The sequence below is a fragment of the Neophocaena asiaeorientalis genome, unplaced genomic scaffold (genome assembly GCF_003031525.2).
Source record: "Neophocaena asiaeorientalis asiaeorientalis breed wild unplaced genomic scaffold, Neophocaena_asiaeorientalis_V1.1 scaffold798, whole genome shotgun sequence".
In the NCBI taxonomy this organism is placed as follows: Eukaryota; Metazoa; Chordata; class Mammalia; order Artiodactyla; family Phocoenidae; genus Neophocaena; species Neophocaena asiaeorientalis.
The window spans coordinates 983025-1004703 of NW_020173042.1; the positions used below are offsets into that span (position 1 = coordinate 983025).

At 35.3% G+C, this 21679-nt stretch overlaps 1 protein-coding gene across 1 annotated transcript in view; it reads left to right on the forward strand.

The window, feature by feature from the left end:
- Positions 1–21679, forward strand: part of CNTNAP2 (contactin associated protein 2) — a 2003631-nt gene that overhangs the window by 629989 nt on the left and 1351963 nt on the right. The window contains exon 4 of the mRNA XM_024742848.1: positions 15385–15578. Within this exon, the coding sequence (XP_024598616.1) occupies positions 15385–15578 (194 nt within the window). The remainder of the gene's footprint in view (positions 1–15384; positions 15579–21679) is intronic.

A 21679-nucleotide genomic window follows, 5' to 3' on the forward strand; every position in this document is an offset into this window, starting at 1 on the left:
GTTGCCACATTGCCTCGAAAAATAACATGGTTGACCACTTCCTCTTTCTAGAGAAGCTTTTATGCTTGGTTTTCCATGGCACCATACTCTCCTCGTTTTCTTCCTACCTCACTTGGATTTCCTTTTCCTTTTGCTCTAAATAGTTATCAAGCCTTGGCATGTCCTCTTAGGTTCTTGAGCCTGCCCACTTCTCTCACTGGATCATCTCATTTTAATGTCATCTTTAAATATCATCCATATACCGATGGCTTATATATTTATATCCTAATCCCTGACTTCTTCCTGAGATCCAGACGCATATTTACAACCTACTTGGAATCTTGACTTGAATGTCTAGTAGACATCTGAAACTTAAAGCTGAAACACAACTCCTGATTTCCTTCCCCAAATCTGTTTCTCCAATAGGTTTTAGTTTATTATATATTTTTTTAATGTTGGGAATAGACACCAAACACACTCTAATTCCCTTAAGCCAAAATATCTGGAAGCCATTCTTTTTTATTTTTCTTTTTAATTTATTTTTGGCCACACATTCTTGATTCTTCTTTTCCCTTACCATTGCCACCATTAGCCCTCACCATAAAGTCCAGCCCAGCAGCATGTTTTCTAAGTCCTCCCATCCATCTACTTCACTGTACACCCACTGCCAAGAGGGCCTTAAACACCAAGTCACCTGTGATTTTTTTTTACTTCTTCTCTTAGCCTCTGTACTCCCTTACAATTTGTTCTTCATGTACCAGTCATAGTGGTATTTTGTTTCCAACATAAAACAAAGTTACCGTTGTAATTTGATCGGAAGTTGTTAGGTATTACAAGCAGTGTTCATGAGAAATTCAGAGCGTCTTATGCTTTCTGAATTACAAGAGAAGATGTATAGTATAAATATGAGGTCAGTTACCCTCAGGCTGGTGAGTTGTGGGTTGTTTTTCTTTATATTGGTATATTTGTTAATACAAAGCTGGTGTTCATTGGTACCTTAAAATATGAATATTTCCTACAGCTGTTTTTTATAAGCTCTGTGGTTATCACAAAGTTGAAGATCATGTTATTGAGGAATTAATCAACAACTGTCTAGTTAGCAATTCAGTGCCTTTATTTCTTGCTCCTCTGTTGTTGTATGTCAGTAAATATAAAGAAAAATAGACAAAACAGGAAAAAAAAGGAAATGGGTTTTAAACTTACATTAGTTATTTGTCTCACCTGCACTTGTCTCTCATACTGCTCATTGCTTGACTCCTACAATCATTGGGTTTTAGGTGTTTTTCTAAGGCAATGCTTTGTGAATGAGATGGCTAACAAAATCATGAGAACATTACTTATCAAAGCACTTATGCCAAAAATATTATGTCTTCTTGTTACAAAGTTCCTCATCAAATACTATTATGACTTTTCTTTGAATCTTTACCATGGATGAATCAAAATGTTGACGCTTATCATTCGGACACCATATTCCATATGGCAACACAAACTTTTTTCTCTTTTTAAGATCTTTATTGGAGTATAACTGCTTTACAGCAGTGTGTTAGTTTCTGCTTTATAACAAAGTGAATCAGCTATACATATAAATATATCCCCATATCTCTTTCCTCTTGCGTCTCCCTCCCACCCTCCCTATCCCACCCCTCTAGGTGGTCACAAAGCACCGAGTTGATCTCCCTGTGCTATGCAGCTGCTTCCCACTAGCTCTCTATTTTACATTTGGTAACACAAATTTATTTTGTAACTAGGTTTGGAACCTGCCACAGACTGAATATTTGTGTTCCCCTATAATTCATGTGTTGAAACCTAACCTCCATTGTGATGATATTTGGAGGTGGGACCTTTAGGAGGTGCTTAGGTCATGAGGGTGGTGCCATCATGATGACGGTATTGCCCTTATGAAAGAGTCCCCAGTGAGAGAGCCCTCACCTCTTCTACCACATGAGGACATAGGGAGAAGTTGGCCATCTATGACCCAAGAAGGTGGCTCTCTCCAGACACGGAATCTGCCAATGCCTTGATTTTGGGCTTGCCAGCCTCCAGAATTATGAAAACACCCAATCTGTGGTGTTCTTATTATAGCAGTACAAAGGGACCCATTTCTTCCTGATTCTACTCCAGTAGGCTTTCTGTTATACTATATTGCCTCAATCTCAGACTATAGATATAATTCTATTTTGAAGAGTCAAAATTAGTGATTTGGTGGTCATGAAGATGTGAGACATTTTTCCTGAAAGCAGAACATGTTAATCCTGTAAAGATGTATAAAACATTTTGGTCCTGTTTTGTTTTGATATGTTTTTTTTACTTTTTTCTCTAAATTGCCATTCTGTTCCACTGCTAGAACAGCCAATTTCAAGCTTGCCCTATGGAAAAACCCATTAAGGAAGTTCTTTGCAAGGAAAATTGATACCTTTATGTATACGAAGGTAACATCTATTGAAGATTTTACTAAAAGCAACTGTATTTCCAAGGCCCATTTGTTATATATCTCTCTCCTAGTGTTGTTTCCCTACTCATTCAGTGCCTAGGGAGATGGAACTACTATTAATATTTTCTCTTTATATCAAAATACACCCACTACATTTTTGGTGAGAGTTTTGTGTTGCCAGGTATATGAATGCCAAAAATCTTTACTAAAACAGATTCTGTAGTTACAGTAGATATTTACTGAAAAAGCCTGTTATGGTACTGTACCCCTTCATAAGGATAAAAAGAATTCTAAGCATGAATTGGGAACGACATAATGACTGCTGCCATCCAGGAACTGAGGTTAGGATTGAAATAAAAATTATGCACAGAAAGTGCTGACCTAAGAAGAGGAAGGCACTTATTATGCATGAGTTATGGGGAAGATCAGAGAACTCATAAAATACATTTGAATTTGATCTAAAGGACATGTTTACTGTACTTAACTATATTGATCTTGAGCATAATCCCTTTGCATCTTCTCTCTAAAAAAATACTACTTTAGCAGAGAAAGTCTCTATAACCTATGTTTTCAAACATTTGGAAATGCTCCATCCTAGTCTGAGCCTGAGTATACAAATTTGAAAAGTGGAGATATAAGTCAATTTTCCACTTCAAGTCAGCAGAAATATCTGTCTCAATTATCATGATATGTCAGTGGAAAATGGCCTCATCTTTCTGTACTTTCATGTGGACCTAGCTTAAAAATCATTGCATATACAATAAGATATTTCCCTTGTATCGTTGCATAGAACAGCTTTGCATTGTGCGAGCATCATCGTACGTATAAAATTTGCATCCATCAGTTGACTGTCACTGTACCCACCACAGACAATTTTGCATACAATCCTGCATATATTATTTGCATCTGTCATTGACACGATTGCATGCACGATAACAGATTTTGTTAATGCACAGGCAGTATGTGCATTTCCTTTTGCAATTCTGCATTTCTTCCAGTGATCTCTTGTATGGCAAAGCCTCTGCCCCAGAAAATAATGAGGCTTCAATAAAGAGATCCCTGACGCAGATGGCAGGGAGATATTATTTGCATCCTGAATTATTTTGTTAATAAACAATAAGCTATATTTAGTTAACTGTGAGAATATTTCCATTTTGTAAATGTGTCTCTGGCCTTTATTCTTTCTTAAGTGAAGGAAACAATAATAAATAGCCAAGCCTTATTTTGTACAAAATTCTAGCTGGAGCCTAGGTTTTTATGATATACACGAGAATCCATTTTGAAATTCACTTAATTTTAGCCACTTAGCTAAAAGCTGCTACAGAACTTAAAGGAATTTCCTACTGTGATGAGTTACATCTGAATTCTTTAAACTTTCACCTTGAATTGTGCATCCTCTCAGTCAAGTCTCCTGGGTACCTCTGGAGCAGACCAATGCCAAGATCCCCCATCCCTCGTGGAACAACTGAGAAGGTCCTTGCTCATTTCCAGCTCAACAAAATACACTGTCCACTCACTCTCCTGAACCCTGTTGGCTGATTGCTTCCTGCCATGTTGGGCCGTGCTAATGCATAAGGAATAACTGTAGACCAAGCAAAACTTGCTAAAGTGGAATTCTAGACAACTACTCCATTCCTAGTTTTGTCCACTTTGAGTGCTAGAGTTTTGATACAGTCTAAGGCCCTTTTAAACATAGTGGCTAAAGATTTAATTTATGAAGATTTAATTGATAACAGCAACCAAATGATATATTTTTAATGAAGAAACACATATTCTTGAGTGAGAATACGCTAATATTTAAATAACCATTTAAAGTTCATATTTCAACTATGTGAACCAAATGAGAAAAATCAGGGATGAGCAGCTTTATCCCATTTCGGGTATTTTTGTAAGTGATTTACATGCATCAGTTTTAATAACACTTTTACTTTTTTGTAACTTCATTCTTCATATAAGCTTGCTATACAGGTATGTTCATCTTTGTGGACAAAGGTTTAATAAATTAGCTTTTATATAAAAAAAGAATAATATCTAGAATAAATATAGTGAGTGCAATGGCAAAAATTCCCATCCCTCTTCATCGAAAATACAATGTAAATCACTAGTATTATTCAAAAATTTTTTTATTACAGATCCATTTATATATGTCTTTCATGATCTATGCGTTTCTTGCATAGATCCTTGGGCCCAAGATTTTTGCCCTCTTGTTTCAGGGCTTTTACTTCCAGAGTGTCATTTATTTATCAGTTAGTCCATTCATATATTCACTTATAATTTAATTAATTCTTGCATTCATTTATTTAACATGTATTTATTGAGTGTCTTTATTCTTGTGTCTAGGGAACCATACTTGGCGGTGGTTACTAAATGATAAATAAAACTCAATCCTTGACTTGAAAAAGTTGGTTATCCTGAGTTTACTTATGCACTCGTTCAGGATTTGTTTGGAGTTGCATGACTTAATTGATTTCTGCAGCTATATCCGTCTTTCAGTCTTCCCTGTAAATAGAGGTCAGATATATTTGATAACCTAAAGATGCATGTTTGAGCTCTGAAGCCCTTTTTAACCTATAAACTTATCTCCTTCGCCTCCACCAAACAATTTTTTGCGAGCTGCACAGAGAACAGTGTTTTTACTTTTCTTATCACAAAGAATAACATCTTGGGAATGATGACATTTTCTGTACGATGCCAGCGAATGTGCATTTGACCGGTTGGCAAATCGTTTCTAATTAATCATGTTGTTTTCAAAATTCCGTAGACTTTAATAGGAATGCTTACCAGAGATGAAGTAAACAGTAGATTTACTAACATAAAATTGACCCCTTGCCCACATGTATCAATACAAGGGTTCTTCAGCATTTCTTACAGGTGAGGATCAAATAGCAGCTTCCTAGCAGGTGCAAAGAAGAAACATGACTTCACTGACCCTGACTTTGTGGTATTTTAATTTACCTTTATTTTTTTCAAACGAGACCTCATTTCTATGCACATTAAAAGTATATTAGGTATCTGGTTTTCCCAGTAATAAAATGCTTATTCAATAAAGAATATTCTTGTACATTTTCCAAATAAATAGATTGTATCCTCAAGTATAAAAAAAGTCAAGTAAAAATTGCTTATTGAAAAATTATTTTTTAAAATTCTTAACGGCCGGCATATAGAAGTGCTCTGTAAATAATTGCTGAATGAGTGAACCAGGAGAATTATTCATAGTAAAAATGGAAATGACCAGATTCTTTTTAATAATAAAAGTTATATATAGTCAAATGTTACTTAGCAATGGTATAAGTAACATCTCCCCTGATGTTAATAAAATAGATCAACCAAAGCTTGGATCATAACTGTTAGTTTAAAGGCAGTAAGAAATTTAAAACAACTTGATAAAAAATTCAACATAATAGTTTGTATTTCATTTCAACTTTCTTTGTAAATGAAATTAATGGACATTGAGTCTAATCTCCCTGCCTATGTAAAATTCCCCTATAAAGAGATACTTATTATGCAGCTTTCACTTGAGTATCCCCGTTAATGGAAAGGTCACTACTTCTTGTGATAATCCATTCTACTGTTGGTGTTATTTTGATGTCTTAAAAATTGTTACATTGAAATCTGACTATTTATAACTTTAACTTTCCTTTCCTAATACCATCACCTGAAATAACACACACAAAGAGTCTGTTTTCTCCCAGTCATAGTATTTCCAGGACATTTAAAAAATAAGATCATACATCATTTACACTATTTGGTAAGTAAATTTAAAAATTATGGTCATATTATGGTTCAAGATTTTCTAATCAAATGTAATTCTTATTTTTCATTAGACTTGTGTACAAGTTTCACTTTTACATCCTGGCCCAGGCCTACCTCCTGTGCAGATTTACTCTTTGTGATGAGAATGGAAATTGCTCTGTGTCTTCAAACTTCAAGCTTCAAACTTCAAAGCTGATCAAACTTTGTAAAGGGTTCACATTAGTTTCAACTCCTATCTAGCCTTAATGCAGTTTATGCGGCTGTACAGTTCTTATGTGTAGGTTTAATTTTTCTTTTCTCGTACAGCACAATCCTAAGGTAAAAACTGACATTTTCAAAAACAAATTGATATTCTTAAATCAGAGATCTTAACATATAATTGCCCTATAAAATTCCCTGAAAATATTTTATATTTTTGAAAAGTACATGAAACCAAACTTGCCCTGCAGTGTCTATTTCTTGCAGCTTAGATACAGCCTCTGAAGTGATGAATATGTAAACAGAGGCCTAATAGATGAATTTGCTTTTAATCTTTCCTAATTGCAAGAAATTTACTGATTCTAATGATGCAATTCATATCTGGATATTTTCAACGTTGTAAAGAGACGTCCCTGCAAATTTTCTTAGTGTAGTATGCTGGACGCTTGAAGGAACAATCATATTTAATAAGGAAACTTGTTCTCCCAGCAAAGTATTTGTTTCAGATTTCTTAAAATCAGTTTGATATTCAATTTTCTTTTTTTTTTTTTTTTTAAATTTTTGGCTGTGTTGTGTCTTCGTTGCTGCACATGGGCTTTCTCTAATTGCGGCAAGCGAGGGCTATTCTTTGTTGCAGCGCGCGGGCTTCTCATTGTGGTGGCTTCTCTAGTTGCGGAGCACGGGCTCTAGGCATGCGGGCTTCAGTGGTTGTGGCTCGCGGGCTCTAGAGCGCAGGCTCAGTAGTTGTGGCGCACGAGCTTAGTTGCTCCGCGGCATGTGGGATCTTCCCGGACCAGGGCTCGAACCCGTGTCCCCTGAATTGGCAGGCGGATTCTTAACTGTGCCACCAGGGAAGTCCCCACTTTTCTTCCTTGGTCAAATTCCAAAATGAAAAGAATTTATGGTATAATGAGTAATCTGTGGACAGACAAATATAATTGAGAGTATTAAGTTAAAAGGTAAAATCTTCATTTAGTTTAAGCAAAATATTAATTTCAAGAAGATGAGTTAAAAGTAAATAATTTTTATACATAAAGCATATATACTTTTGGAATGTTTTGTGTTGTTACATCACTGGGAAACTTTACATCTCTAGTCTTTTAGATAGTAGAAGTTGGAAATTAAGTTATTCCTTCCTTTTCTGTTACAAAGCATAAGCGTCTTTGGTCCCTTCAAAGCAATATTGTAAGATTAAGTCCTCTTAGCATTGTAGGTACTCTCTTTGAACATTCTTAGTTTTTTAATTTTTTGAACATGTCAAGCCCATGAGGTTGAGCACCTTTTAGATGTTTTATAGCCTATTGTCCTTTTCTGTGAACTGCCTGTTAAGGTTCCTTGCCCATGTTTAAAATTGGGTTGTCTGAATGTGTCTTATTGATTTGTGGGACTTGTTTATACACTTTGGATATGAGCATTTTCCTTCTTATATGTTTGGAAATACCTTCCCCCAATCCGTGTTAGCCATTTCACCCTCTTATTAATGTCTTTTGATAATAATCTCTAATTTTAACATAATCCAATTTATCCATCTTTTCCTATATAGCTAGTGCTTTTGAGTCCTGTTTAAGAAATCTTTCCCAACCCCAAGAATATAATGTTATTCTCTTAATTAATCTTCTACATGCTTCAGTGTTCTACTTTTCACAATTAAATCTAAACATTTTTAGCTTGATCTCAGTATAGTATGAGGCAGGGCTACATTTCCCTTTTTTTCATGTGGATATCCAGTTGACCCTGAATATAGTATTGAAAAAATACCTTCTTTCTCTATTTTCCTATGCTACCTTTGTCACAAATTAAGTGCTGATATACACATGTATACATGCAGTTTTGTTTCAGGGATCTATATTTTGTTTATTTGGCCTATTTGTCTATCCTTGCACGCATAAAATTTTGTCTTAATGTACAGTAGTTTTATAATAAGTCTTGGTATCAACAGAATGAAGGTAGTTATCAAGAAAATGCAAAGTAAACCTGCAATGAGCCAGAATGTCTAAACTAAATTTAAGACACAACAACAACAAAAAAGAAGGCTAACTATGCCAAGTTTTGGCAAAGATGTGGAACAGCAGAAACACTTGTGACACTACTGGAGTGCATTGGGCAAGGGGGATAAAAATCAGTTCAACTACTTTGGAAAATTGTTAGCAAAATAGACTCAATTTTAAAAATGCAAACATTTTTGGACACATAATTCCACTCCTGGGCATATACCCAACAGAAAAGCACAAAGAGGTGCTGAAAAACATGAACACAAATGTTGATGGCTGTATTATTATTCATAACAGCTCCAAACTGGAGATATAAACATGTTTAACACTACCCTAGAATAATGGATCAATAAAGAGCAGTACATTACACAATGTAGTATTAGGCAGCAAAGAAAATGAAGAGTCTACTGCTAAACACAATGCCATGGATGAATCTCTGGGGCAGTTCAGTGGGGAGGAGAGAGGTGACCATGTTCGGAAAAGGACACAATGAGAACGTCTGTGTCGCTGGCAATGGTCTCCTTATAGATCTAGGTGGTGATTATATGGTTATGTTCATTTTGTGATAATTCCTAATACTAGATGCTTGTGATTTCTTTTTCTATTTATGTGTAAAGCCTTAATTAAAATGTATCAAAATGTTTGAATGCAGTACTGCAAATATAGTATCATAGTTAGATGCCGTAATTTTAACACTGCATTACCCATAAAGTAAATTAAGTTTGCATAATTATTTCTAAGCATTATGCACCTTAATAATGAAGTTGATAATGCATTTGTTCAAAATGGGCATTTTAGGTTATCATTGACGTTAAAACAAATTTTGCTAGGAGAAGCTCAGACTTCCAGCCAGTCAAACATTTAACATCATAATCCAGCTAGTTACCGTATTAGGTCTCTTTTCTAGCTTTATGTAACTGACAAATTTCATGAGCATGTCTTCCATGTCTTAGATATTAAAAATATTAAAAATGACAGTATACAGAGCGAAAGCCTGTGGCATACCATTAGGACCTAGCTTCAAGTTGACACAGTCCTTAATCAACATATTTGGGGCATAATTATTAACCATTTTTGAACTTACCTAAAACTGCTATGTCCCAGACCACATTTTACTTTTTTATACTTATCAGAGATATTGCCAAATGCTTTGCTAAAGTTAACTTGGAGGTACAGTGATGAAATTTACTGTCTCCTATTTAAAAAAAAATGTGATCAAAACAGGAAATCCTTATAACCCACCAACACCACCCTCAGTATCACCAACCCCCAGACCATTTCCCTTTTATTTTAAATGTTCATAATCCACACACTTGATTTTGAAGAAGAGCCTTCTTGTTTATTGTTTTTCTACGTCCTTTGTCTTGAAATTTTATGTTGTTTGTTTTTTGGAGGGGGTGTTATTGTTTTTTGTTTGTTTTTAGCTACCTTTACTTTTCTGGCAGCTCCTTTGATAAATATTCAAGGAAGCTAATGTTACATTTTTGAGTAAAACCAGTCCTTTGAGATATAATCTGAATGTTTCAAAAAGTTAAAGCAGCTATGCTTCTCTCCTTATGTCCTAATTTGTCTCTGGAGGTAATTTCCTATACTCTGATAAAATCACATCTTTTTTCTTCTATTTTGTTTCAAAATTAACTTTTACACTCTTTTATTTTAGAATTATTTTATTAGTTTATTCCATGTTTTAGGAATGATGGTGGCATGGCCGTTTTCCCTTCTCTAGCTCATGACAGACATTAATTAACGGCCATGGCTCTCTTTTCTGGCTACTTCCAATCAACAAGTGTCTATACTTGGTTGAAGCATATTTATTCTACTTCAGATAGAACTCATAATGCTATCTGGCCTGCAAGTCTCCTTTTCAATTTATTCTTTTCATCTGATACATATTTCTCAACCAGTCATTAAAGGTAGTTCTACCCTTAATTGAATGTTTTTCTACCTTTTTCTGTTAAGTTAGAATCGAGGCTTGTATTCTCTGGTGGTGTTATAACCATCTGCTTCGGCATCAGGTTTATACAGGAGCCATTTATCACTGGAAAAGAAACTCCAGGTCCTCTCTTGAACCACACACAAAGTTTCTCTTTGCTCTCAGAGGTTCTAATTTACAAATTACAAAGCGGAAATGTCTACCACAATTATAAGCTATCCCTGAGTTTAGAGTGTTGGTTTCATCCATTTCTCCAAGTTCTCTATTATAATTCTTTGCTCAAGTAACCCCAGTAGGGTGGGCATCCAGCATGCAAACACTAGTATCTTTATAGTTCACACACACTCACCCGCACACATGCACACACACATATATGGAGGGAGAGAAATGTGTGTATGTGAGAGAGAGGAAAAAAAGAAGAGAGAGAGAAAGAGAGGGAGGGGTGGAGGGAGGTGAAAGGGGAGAGGGAGAGAGAGAGAAAGAGGAAGAAAAAGGGGGTGAAGGAACAGCCTCCTAGTGTTTAGGGAATAGTAGGTGTTCTACGTAAGTACGTATCTTTCAAGTCACTGTAACAATTTATTAGTTATCTAATTTGGTTCTATTATTTCTAGATAAGAATTATTCTTAGATAATCTTAGAAGCTAAGAGTTTATGAATGTTCAGTATCTCCACCTCCTTTACCTCCTCTTCTACTTTCCACTCAAAGCTCAAAGCTCAAAGGTAGTTAGTTCCTTTGAGCTACCACAATATTCACTGGGAACACTTTTGCCCTCTTTCTTAATACTCTCCATGATATATTGGGGGAGACCTTCTGCTCTCTTATATACCATTTCCTGAGGTTTTTGTCATGAAAGAGGTATCATTCTTAATCCTTGGATCAATAGAGGTTACCCATGTCACAAGCCAAATGAACAAAGTAATCAACTTCCCCAAATTAAATTGCTAGAGAGATCAAAGAGAAACAAGAAACTTCTCATCCATCTTTTCACCATGTTCCTTATGAAAGCCTGACATTTGCCCTCTCCTTGAGGCTAATCACTATTCTCTCCACATATCTTTCTGCTAAGGAATAAGTTTTGACTTACATTTTCATTGCTTTTAGATTTTTTGCTTCCCTTAAAGTTGACAATAAATTCATTTTTTGATAGTAATGAGATAAATGGGATTAAGTAGCTGTATGTTAATTTCTTCCTTATTGAAAAATTGGAATGTAGCAAAAAATGGGTAACTTAAGAAAATTTATTCTGGATTCTTTTTTTTTTTTTGGAAAAACTAGTTAGGGGAAATACTCTAAATTTCATCAATCAAATGCACATATTTTTCTCATTTTATTCACGGTAATATTTGCTTGTTTACTTCAATGACCAAGTCACCTTTTTAATAATGCACAGATAGAACTTTATGTGCAGTTGGGTATAGAATTTTGCCAAAGTTTGGAATTATATATCTAACGGATAAGAAAATGTATTTATGATCTCTTTGCTGAACCATGAAGAAAAAATAATAATTCCCCAGGATAAGTTGAGGGAGGATTTGTGTAGGTGTAGAGGGCATGTTCCAGGCATGTCTTTTGTGTGTGAAGGCGTGGGCCATTTATTTCTCGAGGCAATGAGGATCAATTGAAAAATATTGGTCTGGGAGTAAATATGATTAATTTGTATTTTAGAAACATCATTCTTGTAGAAGTGTGGTTTGAAGAAATAGGAGAATGAAGACGGAGAAAGTAGTTATGAGGTAGTTATACACACTTTCTGCAGAAAGCATGTATGTAGACTAAATATATACACACACATTATATACATAAATCTTTTAAAAATGTTTTGGAAGTATAATTTAGATATAGTAAAATGCACAGATTTTTAAATGTCCTCTCTTTTCAGAAGTTGATCTTGGGCAGAGGTTGACACATTACAGCCCTCCAGCCAGCCCCCTGTCTTTATTAATAAGGTTTTATTGGAACTCAGCCACACTCTTGTTTCTGGATCTTCTATGGCTGCTTCATGCTACAACAGCAGAGTTTAGTAGTTATGAGAGAGGTAGCATGGTCTGCAAAGCCTAAAATACTCAGTGTTTAACCCCCTACAGAAAACGTTTGCAAACCCTTGATCTAGGGTTTAATGCTTCAGATAATACTGTATCACTTCAAATGTAGCATAAGGAACTCAGTGCGGTATATTTATTTCTTGCTTCCTACCCTTTGTGCTATTGTAGTCATACATTTTACTTCTACATCTGTTATAAACCCTCTAATTCACTGTTACTATTTTTGTTCTAAACACTCAATTATCTTCTACAGAAATTTTAAAACATGAACAAATATTTTATATTTAGTGACATGTTTACCATTTTCAGCATTTATTTCTTCATGTGGATGTGAATTTCCGTATGGCCAATTTTCCTTGAAGCTAAAATTTTGCATTTCTTATACAGCATACCTATTGATGATGAATTCTCTCAGCATTTGTCCTAAACATCATTATGTTACTTTCATGTTTAAAGGATATTTTTGCTGGATGTAGATTTTACATTGACACTTTCTTTTTCTTCTCATCATTTCAGGTATGTTGTTCCCTTGTTCACTGGCTTGCATTGCTATTGTTGAGATGTTATTGCCCTCTGAACAGTTTTAAGATTTCCTCTTTAACATTGTTTTTTTATCAGTTCTTTATGACGTGCCTTGGTGTGTTTTTCTTTGTATTTACCCTGCTTGGCGTTCAATGAATTTCTCAGATATTTGGGTTCATATTTTTCAACTATTATTTCTTCAGATGTATCTTTTTCTGCCTCAGTCTCTACCCTTTCTGCTTTACTTACCCCATTTGCATGATTGGTAAGATATTTAATGTTATCCTACAGATTACTGAAGCATTGTTCATTTTTAAGCCTTTTTACCCTGTCTGAGCTTTGGTTTGAAGGGTTTGTATGGACCTGTATTTAAGTATACTAATGTTTCTTCTCAGTTTTCTAATTTGCTGGTAAGCCCATCCAGTAAATGTTTTATTTTCAGGTATAATTTTTAGTTCAAAAATTTCCATTTTGCTCTCTTTTGTTGTTTCTCTTCCCTATTAAGGTTTCATCAGTATCTATATGTTCTTGCTCAAATATGGAACAAATTTATAATCTCCGTTTTAAGGTCCTGATCTGCTCATTTCATCATCTGTCATTTTTCTGTCCATTTCTATTGACCGACTTTTCTCTGGTTATGAGTCACATTTTACTGCTTCCCCAAATAAGTAATATTTTAAAAAATTTTGTACTGGACATTATGGATTCTGTTTTGTTGAGTTTCTTTCATGTTTTCATGAAAGTTTCATGAAAAGTAAACTCTCATGGTCTTCCTTAATGGAGTGTTGAGTTTCATTCAACCGAGGAGTTAATTTATTTGTGGGTCAGATTGATCTTTTTTCATGCTTGTTACCAACCTTTGTTCAGATGTGTCCACAGTAGGATTAGAATTAGAATCCTTATTTAGGATTAAATTACTCTACTCCCTTTCTGAGATCTCTACTGAATGCCTAGGTTTGTTCAAGTTCTCTCAATCTTGTCCAGTCTGAAATCAGACTACTTACAGCCCTGTGCAGCCTCTGACCGTGGTTCACTTCAGATCTCCCCTTACCTGGTCTAGTGGAGTCTTGGTCTGCAAATACACAACTTAGTATTCATTCAGAGTCTGAACTGCTGAGACTCATTGGTGACCCTATGTACATTTCCAGAGCCCATTCTCTGCACAGCTGCCCCCTCCCTGGTACTCTGTCCTATAAATGCCAGGTTCCTCAGGAGCTTGGATTCTGCTCTGTCTCCATCTCAGTGATGCTGCTGTACCTGTTTGGAATAGTCTTCCATGTGCCATGATCTGGAAAGTGAACCAGGCAGAAAGCCAGGAAGCTGGCAGGGCTCACCTCATTTGTTTATCTTCTCTCATGGATCAGGGTCCAATACTCTCTGTTGTCCAATCCCTTAAAAGGGGAATTGTATACATTTTGTCAGTTTTGTAATTTTTTTGTGGTGGGAGAGCTATTCTGTCATGGCTGAAAGCAGAAATAAGCCATATAAACATGATGAAATGAATGATATACCAGTGATGATTTACAAAATGATCTTTATTAGCATACTCCTCATAAAATAAATTATTTTATTGTCAGCATTTAAATTCCTTATTTGAAAAGTGATGCACATGTTTTGATACACTGTATATTGGATAATCTGTTGAATATTTTTCTATTATTTACTCCCATTAGTAACCAAACTTACTCAAAAAATTATATCGCCTCTTAGCACTAAGCATTATGCCATATTTTCTGTAATGTATTTATGTACAACCATAATTATTTTACATAATGCTATAAATTAGGACTCTTTTTGTTCTATCTATGTTAGCGTTATTTTTCTAATAAAAGAGTAAGAATTTTTGCATTCTTACTATTTGCCAGTCACTTATTTTATTTTACCAAAAGAAGTTTCACTTCATTTAGTGACTCAAATTCTTTTCCTAGAAATGTGTTTATCTAGAGTCATCGGTTGTCTACCTCTTAAGTGTTAGTAAATGTATTGCCTGATTTACTATACATCTTAGTTCTCAGGAGTCCAAGGGCTTAATGCAATATTAGGCCTCATCTTGAGAACTATACTAGCATTCTTTGAACTCTGAACTTTCTAAAGTAAAATATATTGTAGAGTTGTGTATAATGGCTTTTTGTTTCATTTATGGTCTACTAAAAGATAAACCCTGACACGAGGAGATAATAGATTGTTACATATCTTTTCCTAGTGACTTCTAGTTGAAGAATTCATGGTAAATTGATCAACCCTTAGCCAATTAGACTTTGACATGTACTAATAAGACCTAATCGAGGAATTATGAAGACATTTGCTCAGGAGAAAATGAGCACATAATTACACCATAAGGAGGCTAGAGTATCAATGTTACCCAGCTTTAAGAATATTAGTTGAAGTCCCAGTGGCATCTAAAGGACACTTCCTAAGGTATCTGTGAAATATGGTACTACCAAGGCAATTAAAAGATGCAGAATGATCCATTGTCAATTGTAGAATTTCAACATTAAATACCTATTTCACCCTCTTGTCTCTACCTTATTCAGGCGCTGGGGGATGGTCTCCATCAGACAGTGACCATTATCAATGGCTTCAGGTTGACTTTGGCAATCGAAAGCAGATCAGTGCCATAGCAACCCAAGGAAGATACAGCAGCTCAGACTGGGTGACCCAATACCGCCTGCTCTACAGCGACACAGGGAGAAATTGGAAACCCTACCATCAAGATGGGAATATCTGGGTGAGTCATTGTCAGAAAGGCAAAGACATAGAATTGAGTTGCAGATATTTGAAAATGGTAGCAGACTCCCGTGTGTCCTAGGGCTGGGCTACCCGGCTCCTCCCAGCCCTGGTGCAGCCTGGGGAAAGGCTTGGGAGTAGCCTGGTTGGAGGTTCATCGTGCTATTTTTGTTTCTTTGTGTTTATGTCCTCCGGTACTTGCTGAGAGAGAAAAGAAATGTGAGCAAAGCAAAAGAAGGTGGGAAAATGAATCCAATCCCCAATATGCCCTACCCTGCCCCACCCCGTGCCTTTCCTTAGTGGTGGAAAACCCTTATATTGTAAAGTCAATGTGTCCCCTCCCCCAACCTCTGGTGTATTTCACAGAAAACAAAACCACCCGATAAAACTGTGTTGAAACCTGAACAAAAAAAGAAAAGTGTCTGGTAAATAATGTAATGATGATAGAACATTAGAGTTCTTTAAGCACAATATTTCAAGTAACTATATTTTTGTCTGTAGAACAGATCTGCAGTGGTACACATTGTATGCAAATTCTGAACTGTGAATTAAGCAAATAGAATGAGAAAGAAATTCTCCTGACTTAGGTTTCCATTTCTTATATCTGCTCACACTTATTTGCCTCAGACTGTTTCTGTTGAAGATATTTAATTAAATCTTTAAAGGCCGACAGGTAAGAAGGTCTATTGCCAAAAGTGCTTAGAGGAGCTGATGGACACAGGGCGGGGGGACTGTGGACTCTGCAACGGTTCACTTCCTGCTGGAAGCCAGCCCCAGTCCGGTTTTCTGTTTTGTTTCAATGAGGGCCTGTTTGGATGAAGCACCACTTCTTAGCTACCTATGAAGAGAAAAATAAGGTAGAAAAATAGTTTTCTTTTAAAGAGAAAGCAAATGAAAGAGCAGCCACAGCTCTGGAACACATCAGGCACCACGATTAGCATCCCCTCCTCAGTGTTAAGCGTTTTAAAATATTACTAGTCCTCACTCTGAGGTGTGTGCATTTGCCAGTATTTATCTATTGAAACCGCTGAGAAGCTATTCATTCATTCATTCATTCATTCATTCTTGTTGATTGAAGAGAGTTTCCTTAGGCTGCAGTTTCTATTCAAGGTTTAGGGCAGCAGGTCTCAATCTGGGCTCTCCATTGAGTCACCTGAGAAGAATTTAAAGTATATGGATACCAGGCACACCCCGACCTATTATATCAGAATCATGTAAGTAGAAGTTATATTAATGACACTGATATTTTTCGAGACAGAGATCTTCAATTTGAGTAAACTGTTGAACTTATGAAGAAATAATTTAGAGGAGTGGGAGCAGTGATTTGTGGTAAGAAAAGAACATTCTCATATTATAGTCGTAGTTTAAACCCCTATTATAGATCTATAGGCACTTTATCCTTTTATTAGGAGAGAAAAATATAAAGTTTAATCCACTTACTCTTAAAATTATTTTAATTAAATTGGAAAGTTGTGTATATTCACTCAAGTATTCACACCATATAAATAAATTATTCTAAAATACTAAATGTTGAGGGATCTATTTTAGTTTAATTATTTTAAAAGGCAACCATAACCAAAATCAAGTAAAACCATCAATACTAAACAAAAAGAAGGAGGAATGGGAGGAAATCCTTTTTAATTTATGTATTAGACAGAATGCTGGGGATTTTCAACCTGATCAGGGCCCACTCCTAGAGAATTTATATCTTAAAAATCCTCAAGCAATTTTTGTGAGTATGCAGAGTTTAGTGCTCCAGGCTTGGGTAGGTGGTCACTTCCACAGAAGTATCCAGTGATCATAACTGTCATGTGAGATAAGTTTATAATATTCTGATAATCAAAAGTACGTATGAGAGAGTAGTCCTTCAGAAGTAACTTCTATTAAGCCATGATTGTATGGCAAGAACATTTGTATATTGGGATGTGTAAATTGTAGGAAGCAAGTAGAGGAGAAAATTTCTCTTTATGGAAAGTCTTCATCTCACAATTAAGATAATTTAAAGTCTCAGGCATAATTTATAGAAAAGCGGTTTTCAACCCTGGATACACAGTGGAACCTAGAAAGCTTTAAGACATGGATGTCTGGGCCCTACCTCCAGAGATTTGGAATTAGGTGGTCTAGGCATTGAGATTTTAAAGCTCCCCACGTCATTCTAATGTGCGGTCGACATTGAGAACCATATTCTAGATTGGTTTTCAGCCTGTAGGTAAGGTGGGGATAGAGGAGATCAACTGTGAAAAACAATGGTAGAAGAGAAAAATTAGAAAGGACCTTCCTTAAAGTTGAGCAGAGAGAGAGAGACTGACCAAATGACTAACCAAACAACAGACCAAACAACTAACTGGGTGTAGATGAGTGGGGCTCAGATCACAAACTCTTCCAGGAGAGCATTCATTATTTTCTGACTCTCTGTGGGTGCTAACCGAAAATGCAATTACTTGAGTGGCTGCAGCCAAACTCCAGACTATCTTTCAGATTTCTGTTTCTGTAAAGTCTTCATCCCACAGTTGAAAGAATGTCAAATCCTCTCCTATCATAATGCACTAAGGTAGTTTATAAAGATGGCTGCTCTAAAGATCACTGCTGAAATGCAGTGGTACTAGAGCTTTAGTTATCAGAGACTTAGAAGTAAGGGAGGGTCCCATTCTGACTAAATACAGAGAAGTAAGTGAAAAGAACTAAGGAGGGTGACTTGGACTCTTCTGGTCTACATAAAATGCCAGTGGTTGAGTCAGGGAGACAAGGTCATTCAGCGAAAGTATCACAAGTTGTGAAGGTAGGCTACATCGACATACTGGACTCTCAGCCCTTTCTGATGGTGATAAGGGGTGTATTGCTATTGTTTTTTGCCTTTCTGGTGTTCATTTTGTCGCTTCCTTTAAAATCATGTATTTCTCATTAAAAATGAGTACATGGTGAGCAATGAATGATTATTTCTAGATGAAAATATAGTGAGCTAATTATAAAATTTTAAAAATCAAAACAAATTTGAGACACAAACTAAACACTGTAAAATATACTTAAGTGCCAATGAGCCTGCAACAGAATTAACATTACTTTAATGATCTATGATAGAAATATTTTAACCCTCACTAATCTAAAAAATAGTCCAGCACTTTGATGTATTCTAAAAGAGATAAAATTTGTTGTTTCCTAAAAGTTCTTCAGTACTTTTGAACTTATGTCTTAACATGCACTAAGAGATTAAAGGTTAGCACTTACAAATCTCAACCAAAAATATACTGGGCTTAAATTTATTAAAAATGGTAATCAAATATCAAACTTTCTTTTACTCCAACTGTTTAATGTAATGTATATTGCACTTAAAAGAGTGAGAGAGTGGCATGGACATATATACACTACCAAATGTAAAATAGATAGCTAGTGGGAAGCAGCCGCATAGCACAGGGAGATCAGCTGGGTGCTCTGTGACCACCTAGAGGGGTGGGATAGGGAGGGTGGGAGGGAGATGCAAGAGGGAGGGGATATGGGGATGTATACATATAGCTGATTCACTTTGTTATACAGCAGAAACTAACACACCATTGTAAAGCAATTATACTCCAATAAAGATGTTAGAAAAAATAAAATAAAATAAAATGAAGGCTAGTTAAAAAAAAAAGATTTCTCACATAGATAAGATTGGATAGCTTTTTGATGGATAACACCTTATACAATGTAAAGTTTCAGAGAGTCAAAACATTTCAAAGTTGATGAAGTTTTAAGGTTGCTTTTCCTATTTTTTCCTAAAATGATTGATTACCTGAGAAGAATGCAAAATAATGTAAGTTCAATCACTGAAATACTGTTTTTAACAAATGTCAATGGTTATTCTTTCTATGATTGTAGAAATGGACAACCACGACCAATTTTATTATAATATTTTTATTATATGTCCATATGGAGATTCTGAATTATTTTATAACCATTGGATGATATGTTAAAATAAGTGAGGAATAGGTCATGTAGATAAGAAATTACGACAGTCTCACAAGATTTTAAAGTCATGAGTCTCATTGTGGATGAGACTGGTTCTTGAAAAGACCTCTGAAGAATACTTTAGCTGAATATTTAATACTCAAATATGTGAGTTGCTAAATGTGCTAAACTAGTCAAGCTTCTTATTCCTCTTTGATAATACTAAGCATAATAGACTCCTTTACACTTTATCCTCAATGCCATTTCCTTCTATTTAGCATTTCCTTTCCAATATAAAAGGAACATATGTGCAGGTTGGTAAAATTGCCAAAAATTAATTAATTTGCCAAACTCTAATTTGCATACTTTTCAAGGTATTTTCAGATTTCCTATGTATAATCTGTTAGAGAAAAAGGAAGTATTCTTATATAAGCATTTCTTATCAAAAGTCCATTGAATTCCAGCACGTTTTTCTAAGTGGCTGCATTTAGTTTTGCTTAGGTAATTCAGTTACTGGTTTTGAATGTAGATATTTGGAGCCAAAATAGGAAATTGGAGTATTAATAGTGAATGCCTTCCTTACGTATTATTATTGTTTTTTAGGATAGTAACATACTACAAATTTACCTGCAGTGTAAACACAGTTTTTCTTTCTCTTTTTAAAATTGTCTTTAAATAGTGAGAATATGCTTACATATTCCTAATTATTTTTTTAAGCTGTTTTAACCTCTTTCATTAATAGTGTCAGAGTGGGATCAGTAATCACTGAATATATTGAAAGGAAAGTCCCACAGAACAGGAATGTTTTATTATATTTAAATTACATTGTTAGATCCTTATCAAGAATATAGAAATATATAATTTTGTATTCTCCAAGCAATATTAAGTAGAGTATTAATTTCCTAGATCTGTGAAAAAAACTCAGATCTCTTTGTTGCTTACATGCTCTCCCCAAATACATACACACACACACACACACACACACACATATATACGCACATAAAACTTAATTGTTTCTAACAAATTTGAAACATTTAAAAAATCTGGAAAGTAAATAGTGGTTAACAGATTAATTTAGTAAATTCTTTGATTTTATGAATATCAAGTCAATAGCGGGAACATGTATTCTCTACTTTTTTTAACCAAAGAGCCCATCAACCAATATTTGCATAGTAAACGTTCCCAAAACATCCTTCTAGGTTAGCCTACCACTAGGTACTTGGAAAGAGAAAGCCAAGATATGGATTCAAAAGGTCTGAATTCAAGTATCTGGGTTCATTTATTTGGTTTATAAAATCGCGGAAGTCCCTTGTGCCTCAAATTCCTAAACTGAGAAATGGGAATGATGCCTTTTGGGAGATTTAAGTGAGATTATGTAAGAAATTTTGCAAACAATAAGGATTTAGAAATGTGTGTCATCAATTGCCAATCTTAGAAGCATTTTATAAAACTAGTGTAGTATTTGTATTCAGTGACTAGAGTCTGTTATAATTTCCAGATTTGTTAGTCTCCCTCTGTCCTTTCCAGGTCCAGTTGACCTCTGTTTACCCATATTCATAATTTACAGTACCTGAAAATATTGTAGGTGAAGGAAACATGACAAAGTAGGAAGTGGAATGTGGACAAATCTCTGGCATATTTTCCGATTCACAAATGGAGTGGCCATTGCTGGTGCAGTGCAGGCTAGGCTCATGAGGCATGGCTGGTAGACCTCACTCTATGCCAAGTGCATTGCAGTGCTTGAAACAAATTGTTACCATAATGATCGCCATGTGTCCAGTGAGCCATGTAAAGGGACAGTGTTTAAAAATGAATGGATTATTCTGTCCTATCTTTTCAACCATTTGTTGTAGTGGTTGCACTAATTTTTCAAATCACTTAAAAAATCTGTTCCAGTTATAGATGTAAAACATAACTGTTTCACAGTTCAATAGTGTACTTAAATTCTTTCCAAAAAATCTAGAATTTTTCCTGCATATGACCCTGAGGAAGACAACTATCCCTGTCACTTGCTTATATATCTTCCATCAGATAATAACAGCCTCTTCTTCACTTAGGACAATAAAGGAATTTTTTCACCAATAGATAGGAATTTCCCTTGCTTGTTTATGTACACAGGTGCATTGTTGCTGTGAACAGACACTTGGGGAAATGGACCAGGCAGGCATATTCAGAATAATT